Source organism: Idiotropiscis lumnitzeri, chromosome 13, assembly GCF_059441095.1.
Source record: "Idiotropiscis lumnitzeri isolate Australia: NSW breed Sydney's pygmy pipehorse chromosome 13, RoL_Ilum_1.0, whole genome shotgun sequence".
NCBI classification, from domain to species: domain Eukaryota; kingdom Metazoa; phylum Chordata; class Actinopteri; order Syngnathiformes; family Syngnathidae; genus Idiotropiscis; species Idiotropiscis lumnitzeri.
The window spans coordinates 4,097,163-4,116,458 of NC_142403.1; the positions used below are offsets into that span (position 1 = coordinate 4,097,163).

Genomic DNA, 19,296 nt, shown 5'->3' on the forward strand with positions numbered 1-19,296 from the left:
CATTTCTCTTTTTGCCGGGTCGCAGTTGTTTCATATGAGGTGGGAGAAGTCTAGAAGAGAATTGAGATCCACCAAGCCTCTCGACCCATCACAGCACAGCTGCGTTGGTGACAGTACATCATCAAACCTACTCTCTCTTTTGCAACCAAAAAATAACCTGGGGCCATTGCTGCTCAGCGCCCAATCGCAAGGTGTAGACTCCAGAGAACAGCATGCTCAAATGACAGTTTTTCAGTCCTCGACTTAGTGTATTAGTGTCTCCAGCTCACATTTTGTGACGTTCCTCTTTGATTGGAGACTTTTGTCTTGAAAATCTGATTTGCTGACCATGCAGAGTAATTATTCTAATTGGCAGGTCATAATTCTCATATTTACATAAGAGCATGGAAAGGGAGGAGTCTGGTACTCCAATTTTTCTGCATTGAAAAATTGTGTGATGAAAACAAGCAATTTTGTAGGTGAGGGAAGTTCACTTTACTGGTTTAGCAATATTCTGCATTTTTGAATAAGTTGAAATGTTTTGGTTGTTATCTTCCAAATGCTGGTGTGTTTATAGTTGACTTTTTTATAGTTGTGTTGACCTCTTTGTAAAGGTTAACATTTGAGGCACTACATTTTCCATACCGTGGCATTTACCCCAAATTGTCATTAATATTATAACTATTATTGTTTATTATTCCTGGCATAATACCATACTGTGGCCTTAACACAGTGAATATATTGGTTTTGATATATATATATATATATATATATATATATATATATATATATATATATATATATATATATATATATATATATATATATATATATATATATATATATATATATATATATATATATATATATATATATATGACAGTGTCTGCCATATGTCACTTATTTTAGGATTGCAGTACCTACTCTAATATTGTAAACAGCATTGATGAATGAATCTTTGACCAATGTTAGCATTTTGCTGACGAGAAGCAAATAAACTGTTGTATATGAGCTGCTCTGCGTGTGCATTTGAGTGACAAAAGTTCACTAGTGTTTGTGCAGCACCACGGTCATTTGCATTTTGGAAACTAACAATTAGAGTTCATATTTTCATGCCTCATTTCTTGGCCTTAATTAAAGCCCAAAGCACCCCTGTCAGTAGGGACTTAATTACATTGTCTCATAAGTCAAACATTTCTGCTCAAAGACATATCACAGCCATTAAACAAACATGTTTTCTTCGAAATGCCAACAAAAGCCTGAGAAACTAGCGTTATGTTCAACAACACCGAGGCTATGTTCACACTGCCGCGCTGTCAGGTTTCGCCGTTCGGCGAAGAGGTGGGTGGACCCAAAGAGCGAGGAAGCAGGAGAAGGGTAAACTAAGGGAGTTTATTAAATAAATCTAACGAGGACAAACAACGGGGCAGGATGAAAAATAACAAGGACGCAACCAAAACGTGACTAACAGAAAAGGAAGACGAGGAACATAAGCCGGGGGCAAAACGCTGAGGGGCGTGACGGGAACGAGGACGTGAACAAGAGCATGAACTTGACAGGCACAAACGTGGTCGTGGAAGTCCGGAAAGTGCGGCAGCAATTGGATAGGGCAGGCGTAGCAGGGGCAATGTTCCGACAATGAGTTGTTGGGATGAGGTGTTTATATAGTCCAGTCATTAGGAGTGCGGATGGGCATCAGGTGTGTGAGCTGACGGGGAACAGGTGCGTGGCTGGTGAGGGCGAGGTGCTGAGGGGAAACGCCCCTACTCAGCAGATCAAAACAATAACAAGTGCACATGGCCGGGAGGTGAAGAAAACAATAACAAAACCGCATGAACATGAAAACAATAACAAAACCCCGGTCATGTCCGACGCGGATCATGACACGCGCAAGCTGGACCACTTTCATATGTGGCTGTAAATCTGTATATGATGCATCCGCAGTATGAATGCTCATCTTCAAACGGCCAGTTGATATTTCCTCTGCGGGAGAGAGAATTCTGATATCGTCAGAGGATTGGCGAAGTTGTTTTGAAAAAAAACAGTTGTTGTCTTAAAATTGGACTTTAATTTAATCCCACTTGATACATGAAGTTTAAAGTGGACATTTGTGCTGATCGTCGTCATTCAATACACAGTTTATTTATTATGTGCGGCAATAACGTTACATCATCTTTAGTGGACATCACCATTAAATGAGGGGATCGAGCAGCGTTGCCTCCTAGCCAACAAAATATTTGGAATTACGTCGCGCATCACCTTACGAATGTGTTGCGTTCAAAATAGAAGTATTTGTTTTTGTAATTTGAACAAGTACATACAAACACTAGATTCACGTCAGGCAGTGTGAATGTAGCCTAAATGATTTCCCGAATTGCTGCTAAGATAAAGTATTTCAAAGTCAACCCAGTCCCTTCCTTTTTTCTTCTTCATCATTAATTCATTCAAATATAATTTGTATAATCACGGTTGAAATAGCTCAACATATTGCCTCATCTCCATATGCTTTTATCAGAAATGAACGTCCACTTCATGACTTTAAAAACATATTTAGTTGTTTTTATCCATCTCAGCGTTTTAGTTTTGGGGAGTCAACGAAGAAACATATAAGGCAAAGGAAGATTTGCCCACTCTGTCGCATGTGGCAATGCTATTTAAATAATTTACCAACCTCCATCCCACCATTTTCCTGCACATCATCCATGCAGAGTTTGCTGAAGATGTCTCAAAAAATGGGAATGGCAACTTTGCTGAACTACTGTACATGGAACTGGTGTGCCAAAGCTGTATTGTTGCGTGACTGATGTTGCTTCCTCCCAAGACTTCATATGAATTCTCTGATGAACCGCTCCCTCGAACAACGCGGAAAAGGCGGTCGTGACCACAACATGACCTATTTCTGGCATCTCTCCGCATGACATAAGCAACTTCATTTTTGAGTCTTGGGTTGGAGATGTGAATATTTCAGTATTTGAGTGTAAAAAGTTTTAACAGCCCACTCTCAACTGGACTCTTAATCAAGCAATCGGCTCATTGAGTTCCATCTTGCATTTGTCAGCCTAAGACAAAGGGCCAATTGTTTAGTTACCGTGAATATATTGTAAAAATGAAATAAAATCTACACACCCCTTCAAATGCCATATTTTTGTGATACACATAAACAATAAATAATTTCCATTTTTTTTCACCATTAATGTGACCTATAACCTGGTCAACTAAACATACATTGAAAATACTGTTTATTTTTACTAGCCACTCAAAATGATTTGTTTTTCGGTTTTCAATTGAGTTGTCCAGATCACACGTTTCATTTGAGCACAAAAACCTTTCATTTTGAGAGGGGTGTTTTGAAGTTTTTGTGTGCATTGCTGAATAAAATATGCTTACCTTAATCAGATCAAATGTAAATGTAAATCACATTCATCTGCATGGATTGGATACCCAAGTACATCTCGAACATTTATGATGATCTCTTTTATTTGATTAAAAAATGAAACCACTGTAGTTCGAATATGAAGTGATTATGGTAAACATATATTTAAATTAATTTAGACTACTCTTTTGATCTCAGCCATATTTGGGAAAGTTTCTAATACTAGTCATCAGACGTCAACACTATGCTTTCACTGACCACATGCGTAAGACCCGCAGATGAATTATTTCAAGTTTGCTTCACATTCACCCAAGCACGCTACGTTGGTGGCGATTCCACTTCTGCTTTAATGCTGATTGTACTGACCTAACTCAAAAGTAGGGCTGGTCTTCAATTTTTAATAGCGTGTCCTTCTTCCTTCATACTTTTACATAGCAGTTCTGCTCTACTGGATTTTTACAGTCTTGTCTCCCTTTTTCAAACAACGGGATGCACACATTTTGAAGTACAACATATTTGGGTGGTTCTCAGAAAGTGTGGTTCTGGAGTACACTGGAATTATCATATCATGTGCGTACATTATTATAACATGTAAAAAAGTTTGACTCCTATTCTTTCACTCGTGTTTGTCACACATATCCAAAATTGGTGTGTGCCTTCCTGTGTTCTTTATAGCCCCGGACACCTGCAACTTGGGCAGTCTTCCCAACGGTGGCTGTGAGTACCTTTGTTTGAAGGCACCACAGATTACAGACCACTCCCCCAAATATACGTGTGCCTGTCCTGATGGAATGGAGCTGGGACCGGATATGAGGCGCTGTGTCATTGGTAAGTCTAGATTTGATGTAACAAAACATTTTTGGGATAATTCTTTTGACATTAGCACAGCGCAAAAGATTGTTCGCCCATCAATTTTCTATACCGCTTATCTTTTTTTTTTTTTTTTTTTTGACAGGATTTACTATGTCATCACATTTTTAATTAATATATTTAGTCCAACTTTTTAAGCCTTTTGCAACGTTCAACTGTCATTTCTACCTAGACAAAAAAACGTCCAACCATTCACTTTAACGCAAGATTTGGCCAGTTAGAAATATTGTTATTTTTTGGGGCTTTATTGTACACAGTGAGAAAGGACAGAGTGTAACCTGATTGTGGTGACATATCTTTTCTTTCTTTGATGACATTTAACTAAAGCTGATGTTTATTTTTCTGTTTCTACTCTACAGTACGAGCAAGAACAACCACAACAACAGTTCCTACCACCACCGCCAAAACCACAACATCTACCACAAGCACAACAACAAAAACCACGCCTGTTCCCACCACAACAGCACCAGCCACAACCAGCGCTACCGCTGCAATGACCACACTCATCACCACAACCAGGCAACTGGCAAGAACCGAACCCCCCCAGAAACCCAGGGGGACTTCCACCCAGCACCCTCGGACAACTGCTTCCACAAGTGCTCAAACCAGTTTCAGCAGCAGCAGCCAGACGTCGACATCCTCTCACACACCCTTACTGGGCCCAGTGGCCCCCAGCAGCATTCATAAAGAGAGCAATGGAAACCTGTCACACAGAGGTAAGGACCACCCTAAATAGGATCAATGCAAAGTGCATGAAATCGTGTTAAGTGAGTTCAGCCACGACTACCATGATTGTTCACTGCCATCATCACAGAGCAGGCAGCTCTTTAAAAAAAATGTCGCATTTTCTGTTGAGGAATTATTTCCTTTTAGTTCTATCCTGAGACATCTGTTTACTGTGCATTTTCTTTCATCTGTGGCTTTTTTTTTGCGTCACTCTCACTAGCACGCACACAAACCAAACACAAGGCTGTTTCTCGGTCTGTTTGCAGTGTGGTCCTCACGAGAATTATGTAACAGAGCTGTCAACTAACGAACAAGTCCCTTCTGCTCCCTCTGTTCACCTCTCGCCACTTTGTCCTCACTCACTTTATTGACAGCATCGCTTTGTCTTTCTCTCTCTGCAATTCATCCTCCCTTTCACTCCTCACTCACACTCTCTAAAACTGGTTCAAAAATGAATCCCAAATGTTACCACTACTTCTGGAAAAAAATGTCAGCTGTTTGTTTACTAATTAAACAATGATAGTGCTTTATAAGTGCTCGAACAATGCTTGATAGAGCACTAAATCTCAATTGTGCTTGAAAGAAGAGCAATCCTAGATGTTAGAACAAAACAAAATTGATATGGCAGAAAATTTCAAACAACAAAAACTCTTGTAACCAACTTACACTCCTGATAACATTGGTAATTAAGAATGGTTTGAAGATACCTGATGAAGCTATAAAAATAATTTTCCCTCAAGTGATGCAGTTATCTATCTGGCTGTTTGTTTTCAGGAACAATCTGTAAACAGATTCCTTTAATGCAAATTCCTCCGCAATTGTTTGGAGTAGGCTAGCTATGAAAACACAAATTAATCTATCTATCTATCTGTTTGTCTGTCAGTTTCTTTCTTCAGCTTCATGTACAAGTCGTTAGCTTGTCCGCCTCACCGTTCTTGTGCTTTGGATTTGGATTGTGCGTGCTCTTTGGCATTCCAAAATCATGCATTTTAAACATCCAAACAAAGATATAAAAGACCAAAGAAACAAGTAAGAATATACATATTGTATTGATTTAAAGAAAAATCTTCGGTGTGCTGCCAGCTGGTGGAAACATCTATTTTAGGCTGATGATACAAACTGGAGAGCAAAATTTAAAAGTGTTGTTTGTGCGACAGTTTGAAGGAAAGGCAAAATTGGGACAATGGAAAGACAATAATTATATATGAGCCTTTGTTAGGAAAAAAAATAAACTATATGCTAAAAAGTATATAATAATCACTAAAAGAGACTAAGTCCAGTGCTGTTTATGAGCCTCACAGTATTGGAAGGTAAAGCAGTGATGACTAAGAGGTATGGTAAATAAGGCAAAAGTGCAAAGTTGTTTGAGGGTGATGAGGGGAATGAGTGAGAACTGCTTGCCTCATCACTTTTAGGGTGTTTTTTTTTTTTAACCCACAAAGCAAAACTGCAATTCCTCTTGTCTCAAAGGTTGGCACTTCCTCACCACACCACAGGCCCTCCAGATGAGCTTTAGCAGACAGAGTACATCCAACATGGGGCATGTAGAACAATACATCTCTCCATACCCACAGGCAATGTGTTATCATTTTTAACTCAGTGTGCACCATCAAGTCAGCTGTTCCACATGCACTGAGAAGCGGCTGGCGTGTTGTTGGAAGATAAAGCCAAGGGACTGTAGGGGAATGAGAGAAATTGCAGAGGTAAACAGCAGCTTTTACACAAAGCTCACATGCACTTAAAAATAGGCAAAACATTTATCTGCTCAGTTTTTACTCTATAAATGATTCTATAAAAAGCCTTCTCTATTGGGCGCAGTTTTATTCGGATCACAAATTGAGTATCATTGTAACAGCAGATTCAGGCACGGCCCGAAAAGGCAATGTGAGCATAACTCCGCCCATGTTTTGGAGATTAAGTCCGAGTGGACCATGTTCCGCACCTCTATTGTTGGGGCAGCCAATTGGAACTGTGCCCGTAAGGTGGCCGATGTTGTGGCGGAAATACCCGCGAGCGCTGGCGATAAGGGATGCCGTAAAGGAGGAGTCTTAGTGGGCCTTTTTGCTCTGTGGGACTCCGGTGGCAGCTGACAGGGGCCGGCTGACCAGGTGAAGTGCAGCTTCAGTAGTTGCCGAGGTCTTGAGAGGTGTTTGCTGAGGCCATTGAAAATGACTTCTGGACATCTTTGAGGAAATTCTGGTCCACCATCTGGCGTCTCAGGAGAGGGAAGCAGTGCACCATTAACATTGTCTATTGTGGACTGGGACCTGCTGACCTCGGCTCCGGACTTTGTGAGTCGGTGGGAGAATACTTCTAAGACCTCCTCGATTCTACCAAAACGACTTCCTTTGAGAAAACAGAGTCTGTGTGGAGCAATGTGGTTTTCATTTCGGCCATGAAAAACTCGTCAGGGTCTTCGATGGTGCATGCAAGTTCGCTCAACCAATCTACATGTGATGTGTTTTGTGGACTTGGAGTAGCCATTCGACCATGTCCCTCTGGGAGTCCTGTGGGGATGCTTCATGAGTACGGAGTACCGAACGCCCTGATATGGGTCGTTTGGTCAGTGGTGTGGTTAAGTTTGCATTCCAGGTGATAAGTCGTATTCGTTTACGGTGAGGGTTGGACTCCACCAAGGCTGTCCTTTGCCACCAATTCTGTTCATGTCCTTTATGGACCAAACTTTCTTGTGAAGCATTTGCATTAGATGCGAACACAATATCTAATCATCTAAATTTATGGGATATCTGCAATGCAGAAGCCCAGTAAAAATGAAAGAAATCTGCAAAAAAAAATGGACAGAAGTGTTTTCACAGGACAGAAACGATATGCTTTACCTCGGGGTAAAATAAAGATGAACAGCTATCCTTTTACAATATTTTGCAAGTATGTTTCAAACATGATGCTTCCTTGCTGCAGCAAACTTTTCTTTCCCTTCTAGCAAGTTATTTGGGGATGATTTTGAAAATAACTGTGGACCGTTTATTTCTCTTTCCCTCCCTCCCCCTTTCATCTCAGCTGCGGGTGATCACTACCTCATAGGCAACAACATCACAGTAGCTGTCTTGGGGATAGTCATTCCTATCGGTGAGTTCTCTTGACTTTCTAGCTATGTTATGTTGGCTTTTTGCTTGCCTGCTTTTCCCTCCTGGCTTTTTCCTCTGTGCTTGTTGTGTGTAGATACCATATGCCTGTGTGCCCGCGTGTGCGTGTGTGAAGATGCATGAGTTTGTCTTAAAAAAAGGATTTTTCTCTCACCTGCCTGATTTAATTGACTTAATTTATGGCTTTAAACCGTTAACATCTAAGGCTGGCCTCAGTGGTGGTCACATAGAAAATACCCAATGCTTCAGTAATTTTATAAAAATTTTTGGTATTATTCAACGAGAGCTCCTGGCCCACCCCATGGCAAGAGGAAGCCATTAGAGCCAGTAAGCTCATTAGTCAGCGATGGCCTTTGTAATGTGCACATTACAGCCTGTCATTAAGAGGATTCGAGCAAGTGGGGAATTCTGCCCATGTTTTGCCATCACGTTTGACCAGCTGCAAATAGCATTAAATTCCCACTTTGAGCATACAGTGTGCTCTCACTGAAATTAATCTAACTGCCATCCCACTGTAACCCAAGTTAGATATTAGCCAAAAGCAGGTTTAGAAGTACAAAAACAAAACAGCAAAAGGCTAAAGAAGAATTGATTGGGGAGAATTGTCTATTTAATTTCTATGTCTCTTTATGCATATCTTGAATCAGTTCTGATGCTATTCATCACAATGTCAGTATGGTGTGAAAAAACTATTGGGGCTCAATTTACATAGTTGTTTATATGACTACTTGACCTTTCCAAAAATAATTCATTCACCTGGCAAGCCCCTTCCGCACTGCTGTAGAAGTCACAACATTTTGTATGCTGCGTATAAACTTTACGGACTTGGAATAGGAGGACCGACTGAAGTCACTTAATATGTTGCAAAAGCTGTCAAATTGGGTTGCCACTTTTTCCAAATGCTTTAGAGTAAACAATACTGGTCTAATAATAAAGTGTGAATCCAAAGACCGCAAGACAGAAACAGATGAAATGTCCTCAAGAGCTGACTGTTAATGTCGCCACCATAAATCGCCTACAAAGATGTTTTAAAGTAGGCCTCATTTTATGTAACTAGACTAGAAGTGCCACATCAGCTCCATTAAATATTAAGTAATGCATTGAATTATGATAAATAGGGCATTTAATTAAATGGGACCAGTTCAACGAAATAGCTGCACAATAATCACGTGCTTTAATCTGTATTTTGATTCGTATCACCTCCCTTGTCGATCTCAATCACTATTGCTTGAGCCAAACGCTAACTAATACAGATTTCACACATTTACACACATTTTTGGTTTCATATATAATGGTACACAGAGAACAAAACCAAACAGTGGTACATTCAACGTATGTATATATTTTATTTGAACTTTACAAATCAGTTTAATAATTATTGTAAAAAGTATGCACGTTTATTCTTCTATTAAAGAATTCAACAAGAAGAAAAGACCTGTGATCACATTGCTAATGCAAACACAAAAAATTATCAAATACTTGTAGAAAATTAGAGTTATGTCCACCTGCTAATATTGGTTACCAACCAATCTAATAAAGCAATTAAGAGACCGAGTGAAGATCATTCGGAAAACCAGAATTAAGTTGAATAAGCAGAAAGGATAGATGGTGTGCAGATGACGTAGTATCCAACTACTAAATCTGTAAAAATCCAGTAAATTTAAAAATTCTGAATTTTGGTCAACCGATATTGAGACAGGGTAGCTATTACCGTTGAAATTTGGAAGGATTTAGCGAAACTTTCACCTGTTAACCACGGTTCAAATCATCAGAAGATTATGAAAAGATACAGGTATCCACAAAGGTCATTGTTTTGTCCCTGGAGACGCAAATGACACATGTATCATGTGTAGGGATAACAAATAAGATGAGAATCCTCCTCTGTCGATAGTTTAGAAATATAAAAGAAAGTTTGTGAAGATGATGACGATCGTTCTGAAGGCATGGCGTGTCCTCGTAAAAACAGAAACTGCATTAATGGAAACTCATCAGATCACCATCTTGTCCTGAGGGAGAATACAAAAAAAGCTAATATTTTTTGTCTACACTTTCACCTGAAACAGCAGAAAAAAATAGAGAGTTATATTATTATGTTAGCACTTTTTTTGCATGTGAAGAAAGTGATGGCGCTAAAAAAATTGAAGTCAACATGATGCTATTAGAAATAACTACCAATGTAGGTCAGAAAATTGGAACATTATTTGAGTGTGGTTCAGACAAAAACTGCGTCACTCTTTTCTGTTCTCGATTGCAAATGGCCACTTTTGCACACTATTAAGTCAGAATGGGAAATAATAGACATTTGCACCCAAAAAATCCGATGCGTTTTGTCCTTTCCAATTCTACAGATAGATATAAAACATTAAAAAAAAACATGCTGGCTAACAAGGTGGGAAGGAGTTCAGTGAGGCTGAAAGCGACCCAAACAGGAGAGAATTCGCTAAACTGATGAATAAATTGAATGATAGAATTGCAGCCTGCTAGGAAGCTCGAACAAAATGGACGCTAACAGGGTGGAATTGCTTCATTCAAATCAGCCAATATACGTGAATTAGGCAGCTACTGTGTGTCTTCATAAAATAACTTCACCTCAGTGTCAAACAAATATGTGTTTGTGTGTTTATTTTCTTCAATGTCCCATCATACTTAAGTCTAATAAGGTGCAAATTTCAGAATAGTGTATCACAGTTTACGGGCCTGACGCTTATTTCTAAAGAAATCCATCCTGGAAGTTTATAGTTGAATTTCTAATGCAAACGACAAAAGAAAATCTTATTTTGTGTTCATTTTAGAATCGAGACCACAATCTATCATTTTAAAAAATTGCAATTAGCATTTTATTGATATTAAGCAAAATATTGAGTCTTTTCGTGGTGACGGAAGAGGCACTTATAGCCAGGAACGACCTCTATTCTTCAAAATCAGATTAAAAGGAAAATATAACCTCATTAAGGTCAAATGAAAATTCAGCTGTGTGCAAATGGCCTTAAAGGATCGGCAATATGCCTGCGAACTCTTCTATCTCTAATATTGAGCACAACGGCAGTTCTCAAAAAATTGTAACTGTACTGCTGTTTTTGCCCTCTACAATTGAGCTATCAGCTCAGCTCATTATAACAACCCCCAAGATTATCAACCCCTCCTCATCCATTGCTCATTCTACCCCCCTGCTATTCATTGAGGCAGAAAATCCCCTCATTTGTCATTTTTGGCAGATTTGAAACATTATTATTGTCACAGGTCTACAAGGACCGGATTCTGTGCTTCCATTCACTAATGAACCGCGCCCACCCACATCTTCTCACGGGGAATCAGCTCAACTATTATGATCAGTACTTAGCCAAATTCCGTCATTTATGATGCGCTGTAATTGTAATCGTATATTCTGCATGAGACAAAAGCAGATGTTTTCAACCCAATGAGCAAATAGAGGAACAAAGAGGAGTGTGGAGTTTCAATTTGATCAAATGGGACTGTCGAATACATGGGCTGTTGCCATGGTTAAAACACGTGCATGGGCACACATCTTCATTTATGTATGTTGATCTTTTTACTCTGCCCTCTTTGACACACATTTTGACTATTTATGTTCTACTGTACGCATATTAACAAACTTATTTATGCATTAGCCACAATTACTTTAGGGTATTGTAAAAATTCGGAAAAAGAGACTCATCACAAAATCTCCAAAGAGATTGCAGCCACACTCAGTCCGCTTTCATTACACTTGGAAACACGATTATCAATGGGGGGATTCATTGGATTTAGGCTCAAATATATTCATGATAAAATGATGGAAAGCCACGTTTACAATCCCATCTATACATGCATTCTGTTTGTTTTGTGTGTGTGCGTGTGTGTGTGCGTGTAGGGGTGGGGGTGTGTGTGTGCGTGTGTGTGTGTGTATATGTATATATATATATATGTGTGTCTTCATAAAATAACTTCACCATATACTTTATATATATATATATATATATATATATATATATAGATAGATAGATAGATAGATAGATGGATTTATATTATACACACACACATTCAGGTACAGGGGAGAGAGAGAGAGAGATGCATGCAAGTGCTCATTGCTGCAAATGGCGGATGTGCATTCATAAGTCTGTTTCAGATTTTAAAGTTGGGCTGAAGATGAATGTATTGCTTTGCAAAATGAGGCTCATTGTTTTCTTTTCAACATCCTTGTTAACTCGTTCATTTCTTTACAAGCTTCTCCTTTTGCAAATGATTAGGCTAAGGTTGTTTATCACGCCAATCCAAACTAGCCTTTCTCCACAGTATGTTTCATGGGTATAGCAGGCAAGACAAATTTATTGCTTTCGCGAGTTCAAATTATCAGTAATTATTAAGAATTGATGATTCACTACATTGATAAGATTGACAATTTTGGAGGGATTGAAATGAATTATTCATTATTAAAATGAAAATGATATTCCACTAAATAAGGTGGGTCTGGAACTGAGAAAGAAAAGGATGAGCCCTCAGTTGAAGGAAGTGTGTTTATGTGTAAGTGCTTACAGTGCCGCTCTGTGTCCCCTGGGCTGTGTTAACGCTCCCGCCGTGTGTTGTTGTTGTGTGTGTGTGTTAAACACATGCAGTCCCTATCCTTGCCACAGTGGTCATCGGGCTACTTTGCACCGGCGCCTACCTGGTGTGGCGCAACTGGCGGCGCAAGAACACCAAGAGCATGAACTTCGACAATCCCGTTTACCGCAAGACCACGGAGGACGACGACGACGAAATCCATATCGGCCGCCACAGCGAGTCCATCGGTCACGTGTACCCAGCAGTGAGTGGCAGCCACAGTCAGCCATTCATAGCACTTCCTCTAGGGAGCGGCGTCAGTGACAGCAACTCCCACTGGTACTCGGGGGCGCCGATGCTCTCCAGTGGCAAATGAGAAATGAACCTTCTGAGGAGCAATTGTTAAAAGGAGGCATAGGAGTCAGGAAAGCCTCCTTGTTGGGGGGGGAAAAGAAGCAGGCATGCACAAATCACACACATACCAACATACGCACACTTTGTGTTTTTGCAGTAGTCACCGAAAACGCCAAACACTTGAAGCCCTACGCCATTTTACCATTTCTCTCGTGACCATAATCATGTCGTATACACTTTTTTATCAAGTACATATCCTTTGCCATCATACTGTATCCCAATTGTTGTACTTTGTGATTATTCTAGTTATTTCAGTGTTTCTTCAGAAAAAAACATAATCACCTTATTGTCAAAGCCCTACATTATCCCCCAAAAATCATGTGCTTTCATATCACCTGTTATTAGAAACTGCTAGTTTTAGTTCAGGGGCAAACTGTTAACATCTGACAGCGCTAGTATGATGAGAATTGGAGCTAGTCTAAAACCCTTATATAAAAAAAAAAAAAATAAAAAAAAAGCTTCATGTCAGTTAATACCAGAAAACTCATTCATGTTCACTTCATCCTCTGAAAATATCAAAATAATTGCCCCAATATTTTGGATTTTGTCGGCATGAAGCCTTTTTCTCCCCGTTCACTATGAAGAAAAGGCTTAATGCTAAACTCTTGTGCACATCTCTACCTATGCTCGCATCAGTCTCTGAGAAGATCAAAACAATATTTTTGATTTTGTGGGCGTCAAATCCTGTATCTTACTGAGTGGCAAAGGTTTGTGAGTGTGAGTGCGGTCACGAAACTACTTTCCTGTCGTAAAGAAATTTTGAATGATGTTTGGTGAACGTCTTTGCAACCTAATTACTGACCCACGAATAAAGGGGAAGTCAACCAAAAAATATGATTTGCAATAAAATATTGTATGTGCCTCCGTTAGTCCAAAAAACTCATTCCGACCAATCACAACTCACCTGCTTTCTGGTGAGCTGAACCATGATTGGTTGTTATCTGACCTGAGCAAATGTGATGTCATTTTTAGTCAACCAAAGTGACAAAATGGGCGACACACAATTTCTCTTGGATAGAAATGGGTGGATTTTACTACTTATATCATATTCCATAAAGACAATGTTAATCAAAAGGGCCTGTTTTGACGAGTGGGCCTGCGTAGAACACGTTCTTTTCAAGAACATTTTTGGGTTGACTTCCCCTTTAAGACTGTCCCTGAGGAAGTGTTCATGTTACGAAAGACTCCTTGGCTACTCAGCGTTACAAGAATATTTTGATTACCGTAGTTTTACATGTCACAAGACAGCTGACAGGACAGCACAGGATTTTACACTTTGGGTTCAAAGAGTTTATGTCAACTTAACCTCTCACTCGCCAAATAAAATGGGCTGTACAAGTCAGGAACAAGGAATAACTGATCCACATGCAAAAGAGATCTTGGTATAAAGTTTTATTTTCTGGGAGCATTGCAGTGTCCTTATGATGGCATTGGTGCAGGTGCAATGTTGTGGCTTGAGGCCAGACTTTTACAAACTCGAGAGTCGACGGCAGCTGTGAGTTTCATTGTAACCTCTTAAAAGGGAACAGAAAAGGTGGAGACAGAAGTCGCTCTAAGAACATTCCTTCCATATCATGTGGTGTTGTCAGAGTAGCAGAGCATGCAGCGAGGGCAGCCAAAAAGGAGTGTGGGGGATGGGAGAGAAGCACTTTGATCAGTTGGCATGGCAACACTGATTCTTTTTTTTTTTTTTTTGGAGTCGCTCCAGCAAGGAAACAGCCAAATTATTTGGAATATACTGGCATGATGACAGATTTGTTAGCAAATGATTTTATTTATTTTTTTAATGTGATAAAAATCTTTTTTTCGCAAGGAGGTGGCACATAGGGTAACATTTTTTGGTTGTTTGGCTTGTCCTACTCTCATGCGGCACCTCAGAGAGCCAGAGAGAGATCAGCCTGGCTTTTTGTCGGCCAAAAATTTTCAGCCAAAGGCATGTAGCCTGCATTCTTCAAAGAGCCAGAAAAGGGAAAGGACAAGCAGCTCAAGTGTAGGAGTGGGAGGTGAAAATGATAACCAAATAGCTGAAGCCATTATTCTTTTTTTCCAACTACTTTGTATTGTTGTGTTTGCCCGTCATGTTACTGTCTGATTTTTTTTTAACATTTTATTATCTGCTGTTTTCAGCGAGTGGCACTCAGTCTGGAGGACGATGGCTATCCCTGAAGAAGGGATGCAGCCTCTTCCTTCATTCCCACCTTGGCTCCTCCTCCCTCCACATCCAATGCTCCACAATGAGGCCTGGCTCGGTGCAGAGGCAACACTGCTCCTTTTGCCTCCCTTGTAAGGAGCCGGGATAATTCATAAAACCAATATATTTCTCTTATAGCTCTTACACTGTAGTGACAGTACTACCACCAGCTCCTGCATTTAATTCTAGTGCATAGTAGCCTCATGCTTACGATGCTCAACTAATTCCGTCTCTCTCACCACCTCCACGTAGTCCTAGTGATCATTTCCTTGTTGTTCTGCTCTTTGGTTTTTGTCAAACTAACCTGATTGAGCTGTCGGCAGTGCCAGAGCAAAGGAATGTTTCCTCTGTGTCAATATGTTAGCAGTATCTCCAACTGCTCAATTCAAATGACGTGCAGTCTTTGGCACAGTCTGTTATTCCCCTTGGGTAATATGTGCAAAAGCAAGCATGCCTTTGTTGGAAGGGGAGTGCTCTCCTTTTTACTCTCAGGCCCTTCACGTTTGCCCCTTTGTGGAGGTGTGGTTGGGCTTATTTGAGGGTGGAAGACGAAGAAATTTGTTGTTGTTTTTTCCCCATGTGAAAATTTGGATTTCTGCCACCAGAAGGTGACCAAAAAAGCAGCTAGGCAGAAAAGAGTATTATGAGTAATCCTCCGTGTTGGCATCAAAGGTATGCACACTAGTTACAATGAACTTGGAGTTGTTTATTCTCACTCAGTAAGTTGTTGACGTTGTTTGTTTGTCTTTGCTGCCACTAATGGAGATGGTTGGTTGGAGCCTGACGGCGGATGACAGCGTGAAACAATTTTGGATCAACATAAAATGAAATTCTGGTGTGGGCTCACAGGATTTCCATTGCGAGCGCTAGAATGAATGAAGAAGATTAATGTTGGGTAAAGATGTATTTTATAAAGATGCATCTACTGTTGCTCAGGCAAACACATGAAATGAATTTGATTACTTAAGATCCTTGTGATTTCTTAATGGTCATGAGAACCGTTAGGAAAATTATGGCGATGAAAATGTGTCCAAATTTTTAGGCTACATCTTCCAAAGGCTGAATTTGTCGGCGTATGCTTGCATTCTACATTGCTCCGCTCTTCTTCTATGCTGACTCGCTCGTGAACACCAAGAGCATGGCAGTATCTGCGCTAAAGTCCCTGCCCAGCCTGACGCTGACTGCTGATTGCTCATCGGCAAAGATTCATGACTGAGTTTCAGACTGTGCTTTTCCGTTTCCGCTTTCAGCGGACACACGTACGGCTGAGCTGTAATTACGAAGGCCACGGAGAAGCCTTCGAAAGACCTAAGCTGCCAAGAGTCCTTTGAAAGATGCAGCCTATTCTTACGGCTTGAGAAAAAATTATAATGATAATATTAAAGCGGTCCAAATGAAGTTAAGATACATGTAAGAAAGAGAAGGCCTTGTCAAGACTGTACAACCTGGTCTTGGGTTCATAGTCCGATATTTCCTCCCAGAGAATCGTTTTGGTTCATTTAGCTGCTGTAGAAACAGAACTCTTGCTCAGTGTCTGTTTATAGTGTGGTGTGTTTTTAGAAGCGATGAGTAAGCCCTCACAGACATAGAAGGGCAATGACATGAGTTAAACTCGAGAGAAAGCAAAGGGATGAACAAGTGGCAAGAGCATCTCTTCCTTTTGCTTGCTGCAGTAATCGCATTTCAAAGCCACTGACTCGCTTGAAACACCCAGTGAGCAGTTGTGAGTCATTCAGTTTAAACTGCTACAGCAAATAAACATGATCGCTTTTGTCATGCCTGATTACCTTTTCGAAATTGATCTACTGGATGTCTATGAAATTTGACACCTTAAAGGACGTGTATCATCATTTATTTACATTGAATCATGCAATTAACAGCAGCTATTTCTAACTCAATATTGTTTGAGGTTATGTTGTATGCCACAAATGTCAATCACGCCTCTTCTGGAAACAAAAGTCATTTGAAACGCAACAGACTTATTGTTGTCTCAGCGTGTGTACTCCAACGCATACAATTTGCACAACCTAATCATTGCAATATAAGAGCTTGGACAAATATTCGGCCTTTACGAAGATCATTTTTGGCTGTTCTCCCTGGTTCTCTCAATCAGTTACTTGAACACCTTTGCAGTACAGTTCTACATAACTGCAAAACTATGAAAATAGTGTTAAATATCAGTGTAAAAACAAGTACGATTATTTCTGTAAAGGTAGACTAGTTGGTGCAGCTCTTGTAACCGATATCATTGTACTGCGCAAGTGGGCAAAATTGTGGCTGGTTGGAACCAGTATTCATTCGTAGCAGTTTCATTGAAGTCACTGTAAGAACGATGGTTCTGTCCTTTACACACGTTGGTTGTCACTCTGACTCAAATAACCGTCTAATAGGAAGGAACTCTACGCTGACATTCAGACATAGTATTTGTTAATAATAGGATTTCTTATCGCTCTTTCGGCAACTTCTGTTGTTTTTTGGGGGGTTTTTTGCTGCTTGTCCAAAATTGACCAGTTGCTTGTCCTGTCAGTCTTTGCTCTAAAAAAGTAGTCTCTCTAAACTGGGTCTTCCAAATCTCTCCATAAGCACAGATACTGTAATTACTGTTCATCTAAGGTGCGCAGATTGCATTCCAATGGCTTAAACCTTTTTTTTTTTTTTCGCTACATCTTCACTGCATGCACTCCATAGCACTAAAGAGTAACACCAGCTACAATGTTTGAACATGTTTTCCATGCCTGCGATGCTCCTGTTACATAGTGTCCCCCAATCTCTCTTGGCATCCCATCTTCATCCTAGCATCAACATCTTTTCTTTGCAAGGGCTATCACTACCGTCAAGGTAGATGCACACAAGAAGAAGAAAAAAAAAACTACAGAAAATTACAAGACGCTGGATTAAACCAAGGCCTCCCTAACAAGAAGAAACCCCCACAGGTGTCAAAAAGTTGTTCCAAGGAGAGCTGCGTTTTGGACCACAAAATGTTCTTTATTCGGTCGGGACTTTTCCTCTGGTAACTTTTCTCAAGCAACTGTTACGGCTGTTGTTGTGTTCATTTTTATTTTAAACTCAAAATGATTCAGTTCAAACTGTCAATGATGGCATTGTTCAACAAATCTAAAGATAAATTCAAGGCTTGAAGTTGCTGCTTAGAAATAAGCCAAATTCTAAAGGGCACTGCTACAAAGAAAAGAAAAACGCCATAATAAATTTCAACATTACCGGGGGGAATTGATGGGGCGCAAATAATTGCTAATATCCTTATTCATTCATCTGGCTCTTCCAGCTGTTTTGGAAAACATTTATATGTAATTGTCTTCAGAAAAAAAACGGGGCCTCCATCCATTCCACAGCCATCCGGTGGATATTTTTATGCTGTTTGTTGCACAAAAACTTTTCAAGAAGCCTTCTGCACTGTGTAAAAAGATTATGCTCTTAGGAGGAGGGGTGTGAAGTGAAGTAGTCCAGACATCCAGTCCAATAGTTTTGAATTGTGACTTGTAAATAAGTTTTCATACAACTTTTTGATAGTGTTTTAAATGTATCTGTAAAAAATAAAGAAAGAAAAATTGCAAAAAAAAATAAAGATGTACATAAACCTGAGGGGAAAAAACGAGTGTAGAATATATGAATTTATTTGTACACAAGAACACTGGATTTCTTTACTACTTGATTGTAACTAAAATTAATAATCTGCCAAAGTGTTTTTATTTGACTTTTTCCTGTTGTATGTTCCATTTGTTTGCTTTTTAACAGGACTGCAGAGTTTATGTTCATACTGTATTTAATTCTGTTGAATAGATTTTGTTGTTGTGTGGGTGTATATTTGAAAGGGGTGGGTTATCCTTTTTAATTTATTGGTGCCTTGTTTTGTGCTCCTGTATAATTTTACCCTCTGACTTTCTGTGTTCTGTGTCTGTTTGAGCACAGATGGGATTAACTGGTGGGATAGTGGGGAGGGGAAGGGCTGTGGGAATTTAAACCTTAGCAACTTCTGTACTTACATCTGTTCTGTATGCCAAAATGGTCTCACTCACGTTTCTATGAAATCAAGCTGTTCATAAATATCTCTATATATTGATATAATAAATTCGTAAAAATTG

The 19,296-nt window shown here is 39.7% G+C and overlaps 1 protein-coding gene across 3 annotated transcripts in view; it reads left to right on the plus strand.

Moving 5' to 3' along the window:
* The window catches only part of lrp8 (low density lipoprotein receptor-related protein 8, apolipoprotein e receptor), a 167,993-nt gene extending 148,697 nt beyond the window's left edge, over positions 1-19,296 (plus strand). Inside the window, exons 15-19 of one of the 3 annotated variants that reach the window (XM_088313999.1) lie at positions 4,028-4,180; positions 4,582-4,938; positions 7,967-8,035; positions 12,666-12,856; positions 15,133-19,296. In XM_088313999.1, coding sequence (XP_088170125.1) covers positions 4,028-4,180; positions 4,582-4,938; positions 7,967-8,035; positions 12,666-12,856; positions 15,133-15,171 — 809 coding nt within the window. In that variant the 3' untranslated portion in view covers positions 15,172-19,296. Of the gene's footprint in view, positions 1-4,027; positions 4,181-4,581; positions 4,939-7,966; positions 8,036-12,665; positions 13,447-15,132 lie in introns of those variants that run through there. The other 2 variants (XM_088313997.1, XM_088313998.1) reach the window with 2 other exon arrangements.